We start from the raw sequence: 15,075 nt of genomic DNA on the forward strand, positions 1-15,075 counted from the left end.
TGAGAAGCTATACACCAATATAATAGGCAATCTAGAAGAAATGGATGCATTTCTGGAAAACCGCAAACCAAAACTGGAACAGGAAGAAATAGAAAACCTGAACAGGCCAATAACCAGGGAGGAATTTGAAGCAGTCATCAAAAACCTCCCAAGACACAGAAGCCAAGGACTAGATGGCTTCTCCGGGGAATTCCTTCAAATGTTTAAGGAAGAAATAATACTTTTTCTACTATAGCTGTTCTGAAAAATAGAAAGGGATGGAATACTTCCAAACTCGTTCTATGAAGCAAGCATCACGTTAATTCCAAAACCAGACAAACCCCAGCAAAAAGGAGAATTATTGACCAATATCCCTGATGAACACAGATGCAAAAATTCTCAACAAGATACTAGCCAGTAGGATCCACCGGTACCTTAGGAAGATTATTCACCATGACCAAGTGGGATTTATCCCTGGGATGCAAGGCTAGTTCAACACTCATAAAGCAAACACTGTGATTGATCATATCAACAAGAAAAAACCCAACCGCATGATTCTTTCAATAGATGCAGGGAAATTATTTGACAAAATACGGCATCCATTCCTGATCACATCTCCTCAGAGTGTAGGGATAGAGGGAACATTCCTCAGCATCTTAAAAGCCATCTACAAAAAGCCCACAGCAAATATCATTCTCAATGGGGAAAAACTGACAGCTTTTCCCCTAAGATCAGGAACATGACTTGGATGTCCACTCCCACCACTGTTATCCAACACAATACTAGAAGTCCTAGCCTCAACAATCAAACAACAACAACAACAACAAAAATAAAAGGCATTCAAATTGGCAATGAAGAAGTTAAACTCTTCTTCTTTGCAGATGACATGATACTGTATGTAGAAAACCCAAAAACTCCACCCCAAGATTGCTAGAACTCATGCAGCAATTCGGCACTGTGGCAGGATACAAAATCAATGCCAGAAATCAGTGGTATATCTATACACTAATAATGAAACTGAATAAAGAGAAATTAAGGAGTCAATACCATTTACAATTGCACCCAAAAGGATAAGATACCTAGGAATAAGGGATCTATACCCTAAAAACTACAGAACACTTCTGAAAGAAATGGAGGAAGACACAAAGAGATGGAAAAATATTCCATGCTCATGGATTGGAAGAATTAATACTGTGAAAATGTCAATGCTACACAGGGCAATTTACACATTTAATGCAATACCTATCAAGATACCATGGACTTTCTTCAGAGAGTTGGAACAAATCATCTTAAGGTTTGTGTGAAATCAGAAAAGACCCCAAAACCCTGGGGGAATATTGAAAAGGAAAACCAGAGCCAGGGGGCGGGGCGGGCATCACAATGCTGGATTTCAAGTTGTACTATAGATCTGTGATCATCAAGACACTGTGGTACTGCTATAAAAACAGACACATAAACCAATGGAACAGAATAAAGAACCCAGAAATGGGCCCTCAACTCTATGGTCAACTAATATTCAACAAAGCAAGAAAGACTATCCACTGGGGAAAGGACAGTCTCTTCAATAAATGATGCTGGGGAAATTGGACAGCCATGTACAGAAGAATGAAACTATACCATTCTCTTATACCACACACAAAGGTAAACTCAAAATGGATGGCAGATCTAAATGTGAGACAAGAATTCATCACATTTGGGGATCCCTGGGTGGCTCAGTGGTTTAGCACCTGTCTTTGGCTCAGGGCGTGATTCTGGAGTCCTGGGAATGAGTCCCGCATCAGGCTCCCTCCATGAAGCCTGCTTCTCTCTCTGCCTGTCTCTCTCTCTCTCTCTCTCTCTCTCTCTCTCTCATAAATAAAATATTTTTTTAAAAAAGTATTCATCACATTCCTAGAGGAGAGCACAGGCAACACCCATTTTGAGCTTGGCCACAGCAACTTCTTGTGAGATACATCTATGAAGGCAAGGGAAAGAAAATCAAAAATGAACTATTGGGGCTTAGTCAAGTTAAAAAGCTTCTGCACAGCAAAAGAAACAGTCAACAAAACTAAAAGACAACCTACAGAATGGGAGAAGATATTTGCAAAGTGACATATCTGATAAAGGGTTAGTATCCAAGATCTATAAAGAACTTTTTAATCTCAACAGCAAAGAAACAAACAATCCAATCATGAAATGGGCAAAAAGCATGAACAGAAATTTCACAGGGAAAGACATATACATGGCCAACAAGCACGTGGGAAATGCTCCACATCACTGGTCATCAGGGAAATACAAATCAAAACCACAATGAGATACCACCTCACACCAGTGAGAAGGGGGAAAATTAACAAGACAGGAAATAACAAATGTTGGAGAGAATGTGGAGAAAGGGGACCCTCTTGCACTGTTTGTGGAAATATGAACTGGTGTATCCACTCCTGAAAACTGTGTGGAGGTTCCTCAAAGAGTTAAAAACGATCTGCCCTACAACCCAGCAATTGCACTGCTGGTGATTTACCCCAAAGATACAGATGCAGTGAAACACCAGAACACCTGCACCCCTATGTTTATAGCAGCAATATCCACAATAGCCAAACTGTGGAAGGAGCCTCAGTGTCCATCAAAAGATGAATGGATAAAGAAGATGTGGTTTATATGTATACAATGGAATATTACTCAGCCATTAGAAATGACAGATACCCACCATTTGCTTCAACGTGGATGGAACTGGAGGGTATTATTGAGTGAAGTAAATCAGTTGGAGAAGTACAAACATTATATGGTCTCATTCGTTTGGGGAATATAACAAGGGAAAAAGGAGAATAGGGGAAAAATCTGATAACGCGCTAGTATCCAAGGGAATAAAGTTAAAGGGAATAAAGGGGAAAGAAGAGAAAATGAGTGGGAAATATCAGTGAGGGTGACAGAAAATGAGAGATACCTAATTCTTGGAAATGAACAAATGGTGGTGGATAGGGAGGTGGGTGGGGGGTTGGAGTGACTGGGTGACAGGTACTGAGGGGGCATTTGACAGGATGAGCTCTGGGTCTTATGCTATATGTTGGCAAATTGATCTCTAATAAAAATAATAAATAAATATATCTCAGGTCGAATTCGTAGGTGTTCAGGATGATTTGTAAATTATCTATGTAAGTTGGTGGGCCCAGGTGAGTTGAGGACCCCTCCTCCTCTGCCATCTTGCCCACCTCTCCTCTACTCATATAAGTTAAAGGAACTGTTCACTTTAACAAAACAGATTGCTGTGGAAAATGCCACTTTGAAAACAAAGTAATCCTGGGACTATGACAAAGGTAAAATAATCATGTCAAATTTCTATGATCATAGTCCCTGGAATATGGTTTTGATGTTCTGCATATATGAGACATTGACCTGCTGTGGATGAGGCTCAATCCTCCTTATCTCCTCCTCTATGTCCTCCTCCAGTACTACATCAGGAGAAGGACCAAAGAGTCCAGCTTCCAGGCAGAAAGACAGTTATTATCTAAAGTAGGTGTTCTGCATTTCTGAAACCCTCCTGACTGTTTAATTCATATCTCCATGACCCAGGACATACCTTACATCCTTTTGCACTTGTCCTCACCACTTTCTTCATAGCTTCTGTGCAGCTGTCTGGTCTCAGACAGAGTAGCAGCTCCAAATCTAGAGAAAAGCAAAAGGCTTAAAAATTCCTCTTTTTTTTTTAAATAGAAAACTGAGCTTTCTTTGAGACTATTCTCTAGGCCCAAATTTCCTTCAGTTTTAAATTTTGGCTGACTAAATATTAAAACATTTTTTAAAGAAAGTGGTTACATACTTTTTGGATAGCTTTCCCTATATGTACTCTCCCCAACATTTAGAATGTTGTTCAGAGTTATCTTAGAGTCATTTAATGGCTATTCCAATTTGGCTGTTCTTCAAGTGAGAGGATACTAAGGAGAAATGGCTGAGACATTCCTAATTGTCAGCTATCTCCCTTATGTTATTTGACTAAAATATTGGTGGTAGGGGTGGGGCCAGATGTATTATCCATACTCTTTGATTATTGCTGTTAAATAATATTAGCATTATTTAATATTACAATATTATATTTGCTGTTAAATAACCTTCTTTATTCCCATTATCATCCATTCATTGAACATTAATTAGCACATCGGACACTAATAGCATATTAATTAGCAGAGGAGATACTCTGCTAAAAGCTACAAAGGAAGGTATGTAATAGTTACTAGTTAACTTTTGAGAAGCTTACATCATGGTCAGGGAAACAGATAGACAATGTCTCTTTGTGCCAGGAAATGTTGTAAATACTTGAATACATATTAATTTGATAAATCCTTATGACAACTGTATAAACTGGTACTATTATTATTCCCATTTTACAGATATGGAAATAGACACAGGAAGGTGGAAAAAACTTGTCCAAGGTCGCGTTGTTAAGAAATTACAGAGCGGGGTGTGGGGCAGACCTGGGTGGCTCAGTCTGTTAAGCATCACACTCTTGACTCTTGATTTCAGCTCGGGAGATGGTCTAGGGTTTTGGGACTGCGCTCCACTTTGGCCACCACACTCATCAGGAAGGCTGCTTGAGATTCTCTCTCTCGATCTCCCTTTGCCATTCTTGCCTTTCTCTAAAATAAATAAATAAAATATTCCAAAAAAAGAGGAGTTATAGAGCCAGGCACTCACTCTAGAGTCCACACCTTTAAACCATACTTAGCAATGTGGAATATGGACCAGAAAGACAAGTGACTAGAAGATGATGAAGGACTACTTTAAAAGATAATTCTGCTGTAGAATTAATTGCAACTGATAGCCAGTTGGCTGGAGATGATGAGAGTGAAGTCAAAGGTGGCTGACTCTGAGGTTTTTAGAATGAGACTAGGTTGATGGTGGTGTTAAAAATTGAGATTATAAACATAAAATGTGGAAAGGTTTATGAGCACATTGAGTAGGAAAGACTTGCTTAATGCCTAAGCTAAAGATTCTGGCCATCAACTATAATAATGATAGTGATGATAATAATAGCTAATTATATTGAGAACTTTTTATATGACAATAATTATTTTAAGTATATTTCCATGTACTAGTTCATGGAATCCTCATATTAACCCTATTAAATTGGTACTCCACCACCACTGCACCCCTGAGAGGTGAAAAATCTTAGACTTATAGGGACTCAATATCTTGTCAAAGCCATTTTACTTCCTCAGCCTTATATAAGCCATAGAAATTGAAGAAGACCAGATAGGAAATGGCTTTTTTAAGTCGGTCTGGCTAAAAATGATGAGGTCTGGTAAAAGGATATGTGAATGGACAGGAAGAACCACATTTACTCCATTCTCTCCTACAAATGTTTCTGGCAGCAACCAAACAAACCCTCAGAGCTTCATGGCGGCGCCCCCCCCCCCCCCGTGGACTGTATGACAGTCAGTCATCTGATCTAACATTCTTTTTCTACCATCACACCTCCTTTTTCCCTTCTTGAAATCAGAAAACGCTGCCTTCTCTGGCACCTCATATTTCTTAGGTAATTACACCTCAAGCATCTCTTATACACAATTCTTCTAATTTTCTTTTTCTTTTTTTTTATAATAAATTTATTTTTATTGGTGTTCACTTTGCCAACTTACAGAATAACACCCAGTGCTCATCCCCTCAAGTGAATGGGTGACGGGCACTGAGGAGGGCAATTCTTCTAATTTTCTTTCATTCTTTCTCACCTTTGTCCAATTCCTGTACTTGAGAAGACACGTTTCTTCATTCTCCTTTTCTGTCACTCATCAAAAACCTCCAGATGTGTTTGAACACCTACCATGTGCAAAGTACTGTTCTAAGCCCTTGAAATACATCAGTAGAACATATATCAAAGATGAAAATCTCTGCTTGCAAAGAACTTAGGCTAATGGAAATTGGATTTTTCTGTGCCTGACTTCCATGCTTATTTCCTAATATACTTCTTCCTCTGTTAACCCTGACCTCACCCCCCAAGAGGCTTCACAGAAGCCTTAGGACTCTACAGAAAACAGTTTGAAATCTTTTAATTCTAGATGGAAAAGTTGTGGCTTACAGAAAAATGCCTTGACAAATATCATAGATATAATCCCTGGGTATCTAACTCTCAGGTCAGTGCTCTCTGCAATACTTGCTGACTCTATGTCTGGTTGATTCAGATCCCAAACTGATAAAAATGTCCCTAGCATAACCTCTGACACATAGTAATTATGCAGTAAATATTTGATAAATGATGGATATATATGTGGGCAGTTCTATTCACACACTTGGATCAAAGAAAAGAAAATTCATGTGTTTTGAGATAAAATTGGAGCTATTTTTTAAATTTTATTTTCCAAATGATTATGTAAATTATAGTTAGCATACAATACAGTATTAGTTCAGGAGTAGAACTCCGTGGTTCATCACTTACATACAACATCCAGTGTTCATCATAACAAATGCCCTCCTTTACGCCCATTACCCATCTAGCCCATCTCCCACCCCCTGCCCTCCAACAGCCCTCATTTTGTTCTCTAATTAAGAGTCTCTTATGGTTTGTTTCCCTCTCTTTATCCTCCTCCCATATGTTTTGTTTCTCAAATTCCATATATAAGTGAAATCATATGGTATTTTTCTTTCTCTGATTGACTTATTTTACTTAGCATATTACATTCTTAGCTAAATTGGAGCTATTTTAACATGTCAAAATTCTCCAAACTCTTTAATAGTGAATCAGAATTTTCCTCATTATCCCAATAGAAGATTCTTTGTGTGTTATCACCATCAAATTAAGACTGGTTTCAATTCCTGACATTCAATAAATAAATAAATAATTTTTATATTTTTTTGCTTTTTTGTGTGTCTGTATTATACTTTTGTATCTTTGCTCATTGTGTATTTGTTTTATTTTAACTATATTAGGTATTAAATGGCTATTGTGAAGTGACCTATAAAATGAATACTTTTATGGGTAAATGTATTTGACATTAAAAGCAATTAACTGATTGATGGACTATCTTTTGAAATACAATCAGGGCATAAATGAGGAAACTAATTGTAATTGATTTGGAGATACTTAAACTAATCCAAAATTTGACCAACTAAATTATAACAAATTGTGGATTTATCTTCCTGGTGCTGTTTTCCTCTTTAGTGAGATTAACTGTAGATAGATCAAAGGAAATCTGGTTGTACAAGTGCTGGTAGATGCTCCTGGTAGGAATGATTATGATGGTGTAGGGCAGCATAATAGGGCCACCAAGTTTCTCTATTTATAGAAAGACAAATGAACAGGCAAATAGAAGACTGCTTATATTAACCCCACCTAGCTTGTTTAAGAGAGATAGACAGAAAATACTTCCTTAGAGAGGTTTGGTGATAATGTGTTAAAAAGCTCATTAGGGTAAATATCCATACAGGATCCTTTGCAGGTAGGGCTGGTTGAAGAGGTTGGAAGAAGTAGATTCTCATATATATAGGATTTGTGGGGAGCAGTTAACATTGTTGTGGACAAGCCAGGACCATCTTGATGAGTAGAATATACAAATTAGAATGTTGTCCAAACACCAACTTCTCAAAATCTAGTAAGTCTTGAAAGATGATGTTCATAGAATACAAACAGGTATAACCAAAGGTAAATGGCATACTATATGCATATAGATTAGATCTTATTCTAAAATTGTGTTTCCCTTGTCTTTTTTCCAGATCTGGATCAACTCATAAACAACTTGGAAGTCCAACTTAATTCAGAAGGTGGCTCAATGCATGTCTTTAAAGAGGTCAGTTATCAGGAAAATGAGATAGAAATATTGAGCCATAATAATGTTGAGTACCTGGTAATCATTAATGAGCTAAAGCTAATTTTTTTTCCCTAGCAATGTGTTGGAAACTGAAAAGGGATGAAAGAAGGAAGGAAGGTTTCTAAGAAGTTCCTGAAAACGAGGTTTCAGGTCTGAATACAGAATAGATCTGGCCTAAAAGAAATCTAGCCTCTAGAATCAACGCTGTAGGGGCAAGTTAGACACTTTGGTAGACAATAGTAACCATTTGCCTGACACTGTTCCTATTTCAGGCACTCTGAAGATTAAATACATTGTCTTATTTAATCTTCATAATAAGTCTGTTGGATACTGTATTAGAGTTCTCCAAAGAAACAGAACCAACAGAATGTGTAATGTCTCAATCTGTGTCTCTCTATATGTATGTATGTATGTATGTATGTATGTATATATACACACATATATAATCTATATCTCTATAGATATAAATAACAATATAGTAATCATATATATCTTTATATATAAAATAAAAATATATCTATATCTATCAATCTACATAGCTATTAAGAGAGAAAGAGATGTTAAGGAATTTGATCACATGACTGTAGAATTCTGATGAATCCAAAATTTAATAGGGGGTAGGCTGACAGATTGGAGAGCCAGGGAAGAGTTGCAGTTCTAATGTCAGTCATCTGGAAGAGTTCTTTCCTGCTTGTAGGAGTTCAGTCTTTATTTTTTTAAGGCCTTCAAATGACTTAATGAGGCCAACCCACATTATGGAGGGTATTTGGCTTTACTCAAAGTCCAGTGATTTAAATGTTAATTTCAGGAGCACCTGGGTGTCTCAATCAGCTAAGCACCTGGCTTTGGTTCAGCTCATAATCCCAGGGTCCTAGGATAGAGCTCTGCATTGGGCTCCCTGCTGTCCCTCTCCCTCTGCCCCTCCTCCTGCTTGTGTACTGGTTCTCTCTCTCTCTCTCTCTCTCTCTCTCTCTCTCATCTCTATCTCTATCTATCTCTATCTCTATCTCTCTGTCACATAAATAAATAAAATCTTTTTAAAAATGTTAATTTCACCTAAAAAACATCTTCACAGAAACATTCAGAATAATGTTTGACCAAATATCTGAGGACTGTGATCCACCCAAATTGACACAAAATTAATCATCACAGATAGGTATTATTAATATTCCCATTTTACATAAGAAAACTGTGACCTTGGGCACACCCAGAACAAGGATTGTTTTTATTTAACAGGCAAACAGGGATCCCTGGGTGGCGCAGCGGTTTAGCGCCTGCCTTTGGCCCAGGGCGCGATCCTGGAGACCCGGGATCGCATCCCACGTCGGGCTCCCGGTGCATGGAGCCTGCTTCTCCCTCTGCCTATGTCTCTGCCTCTCTCTCTCTCTCTGTGACTATCAAAAATAAATAAAAATTAACAGGCAAACACTCTGCATTAGATGTGGAAGTCCCATTTTGCTCAGGTTTAAGTTCTAAAGTCATATATTTCTAAAAGATTCTTAGTGACACCTTTTCCCACACCATTCTTTCTGCCTGGAACGTCCTTCAATCAGCCTGTCTAATTTACCAAATCCCAACTTTTCTCAGGGCCCAAATTTCAATTCCATATCTTCCATAAAACTTACACTGATAACTACTTGAACTTGAGTTCCCAGAATGCTAAATTATCTATACCAGTTACTCATGTGGCTCTGCTTATTACTTGTTCTCTAGTCATCAACAACTTTATGTAAATACCTCTTGTATTTACAGTGATAATTTTTGTCTTTGAAACTTCAATTATTTATGTGCCCCTTACACAATTTCTGATACATCCTTATTATGCATATTATTTACTTACTTTTAGGAGATTAGTGCAGATAAAAATAAATGCCTATAATCTAGGTTTGATGTGGCATATTGGTTTCCTAGAGTTACTGCAACAAATTACCACCAATTGGTGGCTTAAAACAGGATAAATGTATTCTCTCATAGTTCTAGAGTCCAGAAGTCCAAAATTGTGTCATTGCCATGATCCCTTCCAAGGTCCTAAGAGAGAATATGTTTCTTGCCACTTCCACCTCCTGGTGAATGCAGGTGTTCCTTGGCTTGTAAACTCAGCACTCCAGTGTCTATCTTCATCTTCACATAACTTTCTCCTCTGTGTCTCTCTGTGTGTCTCTGCTCTGTGTACCTGTTTAAGGACAGTTGTCATTGAATTTAGGGCCCACCCAATTAATCCAAGATAATCTCCTCAAGATCCTTAATTATATCTACAAAGACTATTTCCAAATAAAGTAATATTCATGGGTTCTAGAGATTAGGATGTGGACATATATTTTGGGGGAACGCCATTCAGCCCACTACAGTGTGTTATACATGTATTTCTAATATATAGTAGCACAACACCCCAAAACAATCTTAGATGCTTTGAGAAAGAAAAAGTGTTTCACCATATTATATTTTATATGTTTCATAGTTTTGTGCTAGGTAATAATTTTTCCATATTATCATGCTAGGTACTAATCAATATATGCACATACACACATACAAAATACATATATACATGTCTAACATTATTTTATCTGAATGCAGCTGCTGCCATGCTTGATACTTTCTCCTAAGCCTTTAGGCTTGCCTATTTCATTAGTTTGTACAAATTGATGAATTCTTTTGTCTCATAGTACTATATTTCTGGATGCTATTGATAAGGTGGTGATGTAAAATTTGAAATCCCTCTAGGTTTAGGTTAGCTCTACTTTTAATAATTCTCAACTCCAACTACTTCTCCATCCTCTAATACGTAAACACGTGATTCCTCATTGGAGAAGAATTGGGGTTTCAGAAAGCTAACTGACTTATTGACTTAAACTATGAGTGTGTGTGTGTGTGTGTGTATATATATATATATATATATATATATATACATATACATATTTGTGTGCCCACACATGAAAATGATTAGTTTAAACCTAGAGCAAACTAGAAGGATCTGCGTACAAGAGCAGCTTTCCTCTTTCTGCTTAGGGGACTAAGCTTTATTTTACTACCATAAAAATACTTTCCTCTGTTTTCACCTGTTGTACTGTCTGGGGTATTTTCTTCTTTCATTTTATTTCTAGCCTTGCCTTCCTGCTTTCAATCTCTAAATAAGAGCTATTTTATTTTTTTTATATTTGAATGTATGAATTTATGACAGTAAATTACATCTTAAGAAAAACCGTTTCAAAATAAAAATTAGTATACATCTACTCAGCATTTTTACATGCAGATATTCTTTCTTTCCCCCAAAGTGTCCATTGACCAAGAATAAAGAAGAAGTAGTACACATATATACAATGAAATATTATTCAGGCATAAAAATAATGAAATCTTGACATTTGCAATGGCATGGATAGACCTTGAAAGTACACTAAGCAAAATAAGTCAGTCAGAGAAAGATAAATACCATATGATTACACTTATATGTGAAATTTAAGAAAAAAAAACACAAAGAAATGATCATAAGGGAAAAAGAAAGAGGCAAGCCAAGAAACAGACTCTTAATTATAGAGAGGAAACTGATGGTAACCAGAGGGGAGGTTGGGTTAAATACGTGATGGGGATTAAGGAGTACACTTGTGAGTGTTTTTTTGAGAAAAGCCTATATTACTGTATACTTCTCTCTTAGGACTGCCTTTGCTCCATCCCAAAGTTTCTGAAATAACATGTTTCCATTTTCATTTGCTTCCATGTATTTTTTCAATTCCTTAATTTCCTGGTTGACCCATTCATTGTTTAATTGGATGTGTTTTAACTTCCATGTATTTGTGGTGTTTCCAAATTTTTTTCTTGTGATTGAGTTCAAGTTTTAAAACATTGTGTTCTGGGATCCCTGGGTGGCGCAGTGGTTTAGCGCCTGCCTTTGGCCCAGGGCGCGATCCTGGAGACCCGGGATCTAATCCCACATTGGGCTCCCGGTGCATGGAGCCTGCTTCTCCCTCTGCCTATGTTGTCTCTGCCTCTGTGTGTGTGTGTGTGTGTGTGTGTGTGTGTGTGTGACTATTATAAATAAATAAAGTTTTAAAAAAATAAAACATTGTGTTCCGAAAATTTGCATGACCAATCTTTTTGTGCTGGTTGAGACCTGATTTGTGACACAGTATGTGATCTATTTTGAAGACTGTTCCACGTGCTCTGGAAAAGAATGTGTATTCTCTTGCTTTATGATTAAATGCTCTGAATATATCTATTAAGTCCATCTGGTCCAGTATGTCATTCAAGGCCCTTGTTTCCTTGTTGATCTTCTGCTTAGATGATCTGTACATTACTGTGAGTGGGGTGTTAAAGTCCCTTAGTATTATTTTATTATTATAATGAGTATCTTTAGGTTTGTTATTGCTTTATATATTTTGCTGCTCCCAAATTATGAGCATAAACATTTTCAATTGTTAGATCTTCTTGTTGGATAGATATTTTTATTATGTTATAGTGCCTTTTATCATCTCTTATTAGTCTTTGGTTTAAAATCCAGTTTGTCTGATGTAAGGATAGCTACTCCAGCTTTATTTCTTGTCCATTAACATGATAAATTGTTCTCTACCACCTCACTTTCAATATGGAGGTTTTGTTGGTTCTATAATTGGTCTCTTGTAGATATCATGTTGATGGTCTTGTGTTTTAATCCATTCTGATAATGTTTTAATACCATTCTGATATTTTTAATCTATTCTGATATTCTATGTCTTTTGTTTGGAGCATTGAGTATATTTACATTCAGGGTAATTATTGAAAGTTATGAATTTAGTGCCATTGTATTACCTACCCGTAAAATTGCTGTTTCTTCAGATTGTCTCTCTTCCTTTCTGGTCTTTGGTTCTTTGGGGATCTCTCTCTGCTCAAAGGATGCCCTTTAATATTTCTTGTGGGGTTCGTTTAGTGTTTATTAATTCCTTTAGTTTTTGTTTGTTCTGGAAACTCTTTATCTTTCCTTCTATTCGGAATGACAGCTTTGCTGGATAGTTTGCATATTCTTCCCATTTACCACATTAAATATATCATGCCAGTGCTTTCTAGCCTGCCAAGTGTATGTGGACAGATCTTCTGCCATCATTATGTTTCTACCCATTTAGGTTTAGAAACTCTTGTTCCAATCTGCTTCCATGATTTTCTCTTTATCACTGAAATATACAAGCTTCATTATTATATGTTGAGGTGTCAACCTATGTTTATTGAATTTGAGGAGGGGTTTCTCTGTGCCTCCTGGACTTGAATGCCTATTTCCTTCCCTATATAGGGAAATTCTCAGCTGTAATAAATTCAAATAAAACTTCTGCCCCTTCTTTATCTTCTGGGACCCCTGTTATCTGGATATTATTTCACTGTATGAAATCCCTGACTTCTTGAAGTCTCCCTTTTAATCCAGTGTTTCTCTTTCTGTAATCTGTCCACCTTTATTTTCCATCATTTTGTCTTCTATATCACTCTCTTTTACCTCATTTATTCTCATTTTTAGAACCTCCATTTATGACTGCATCTCAGCAATAGCATTTTAAATTTTGGCCTGATTACATTTAGTTATTATTTTCTACAGTAATTGATTCCTCTACTGTCTTCTATGCTTTTTACAATCCCAGCTAGTATCTTTATAATCATTTTTTAAAAATACTAGTTCAGACGTCTTACTTATATCCATATTGATTAAATCCCTGGCAGTACTACCTCCTGTTCTCTCTTTTGTGATGAATTTCTCCATCTCGTTATTATCTGTAGAAAAGAAGATAGATAAAAGACAATACCAACAGCAACAGAAAATAATTAACAAAACAAACTAGAATAAAACAAAAACAAAATAAATATGAAAAAATCATACCAGAAGTAAAACAGGAAAAATAAGAAATAGATCCTAGTTGTATTTTGGTTTCCTTCTTATAAGAAATTAGATCCCAAAATAGGGAAAAAAACTCATATATATATGAAAATAAAATAAAATACAATGAACAGAAACCAAAAATAATATATAAATAACATATATATATAATAAAAATTTTAAAAGAATTGAAAAAATAACATAGCTGCAAAAATATAAAACTGAAAGATTAAAGAATTAAAATAAAAACACTACAAATGTTATATACTGTTTTCCAAGAACTGAATTTTTACAGTTTGCTATGATTGGTAAACTTGGTGCTATCCAGTTGTTCCTGCTGGCGTTCCAGGGGAGGGGCCTATTCTGCTGATTCTCAGGTGTTGTTGCCCTGATGGAAATCCAACTTCCTTGCCAGGGGGCAGAGCTCAGTGTAAGTGGCTCTGGATTCCACTGTGGTACTGTTTAGCTCTCCCCCCTTCAATACTTTCAGCATTAATGGAGGGAATGAAAATAGCCATGCCCTACTTTCTAGCTCCAGAGCTGAAAATTCCTCCCATTCTTACCTCCCACTCTTCAGTAAGCCCATGCAGAAAAGCATTCAATTACTTCAGTCTCTTTGGTTTCTGTCCAAACTCTGTGTTCACCCAGCATTGACCAGGCATTTTCACCTCAGGCATACAGTTGAATTTTAAGTCTCCAAATTTTATGGACACCTGGGGTATAGACCTGCACTGTTCCTCCCAGAGGAGGGAGAGCTCTCACCATGCTTCGGCCTTCTGCTGGGCCCCTGCCAGGAGAGTGGTGGTGTGACTATGTATGTTCACAATATATGGCATCACCAAGCAAAAAGCCAGAGCGTAGACTCACTGTTTTCAGCTGGCTTTTCCACTCTGATGCTTGGAAACTCTGCTATACATAGGCACCCCCATTCTTCTTGTGACCCCAGGGATCTTGAGACCATGCTATCCCACCTGGGATTCTGCTCTACTTCACCACCTGAGCACCTTAAGGCCAGGGATGTGCCCCCCCACTTTACCAGGCTTATAAAAGTTCAGATTTTGTGCTCTACTGCTCATAATAATTTACAGTAGCCTCCTTAAGTCAGCTCTTGCCCCACTACCATTTCCTCTGATATATCGTCCTGGATTCAAGGCTCTGCACCTCCTAAGTTCCAAAATGTGGTCACTTTTCTATTTGTGGAATTGCAGCATTTCTTTTCTCAGATCTCTGATTGATTTTGGAGGTGTTTAGAATGGTTTGATATCTAGCTGAATTCCAGGGACCAGATAAACTTAGTGTGCCCTACTCCTTTGCCATCGTAACTCCTCTCTCTTCATATACTTTAATGTATTCTTTACTTTTCTGGTTAACCCATTCATTCCTTAGTCAGATGTTCTTTCACCTACATGTATTTGTGGTCTTTCCAAATTTTTCTTGTGGTTGCCTTCAAATTTCATAGTGTTGTCACCTGACAATATGCATGATATGATCAGA

The 15,075-nt window shown here is 37.1% G+C and overlaps 1 protein-coding gene across 3 annotated transcripts in view; it reads left to right on the forward strand.

Moving 5' to 3' along the window:
- KLF8 (Kruppel like factor 8) overlaps window positions 1-15,075 on the forward strand; it is a 338,294-nt gene that overhangs the window by 264,776 nt on the left and 58,443 nt on the right. For all 3 annotated transcript variants that reach the window (XM_041740034.1, XM_041740033.1, XM_041740032.1), the window contains exon 2: window positions 7,660-7,733. In XM_041740034.1, coding sequence (XP_041595968.1) covers window positions 7,716-7,733 — 18 coding nt within the window. In that variant the 5' untranslated portion in view covers window positions 7,660-7,715. The remainder of the gene's footprint in view (window positions 1-7,659; window positions 7,734-15,075) is intronic.

This window comes from Vulpes lagopus, chromosome X (genome assembly GCF_018345385.1).
Source record: "Vulpes lagopus strain Blue_001 chromosome X, ASM1834538v1, whole genome shotgun sequence".
Classification (NCBI taxonomy): Eukaryota; Metazoa; Chordata; class Mammalia; order Carnivora; family Canidae; genus Vulpes; species Vulpes lagopus.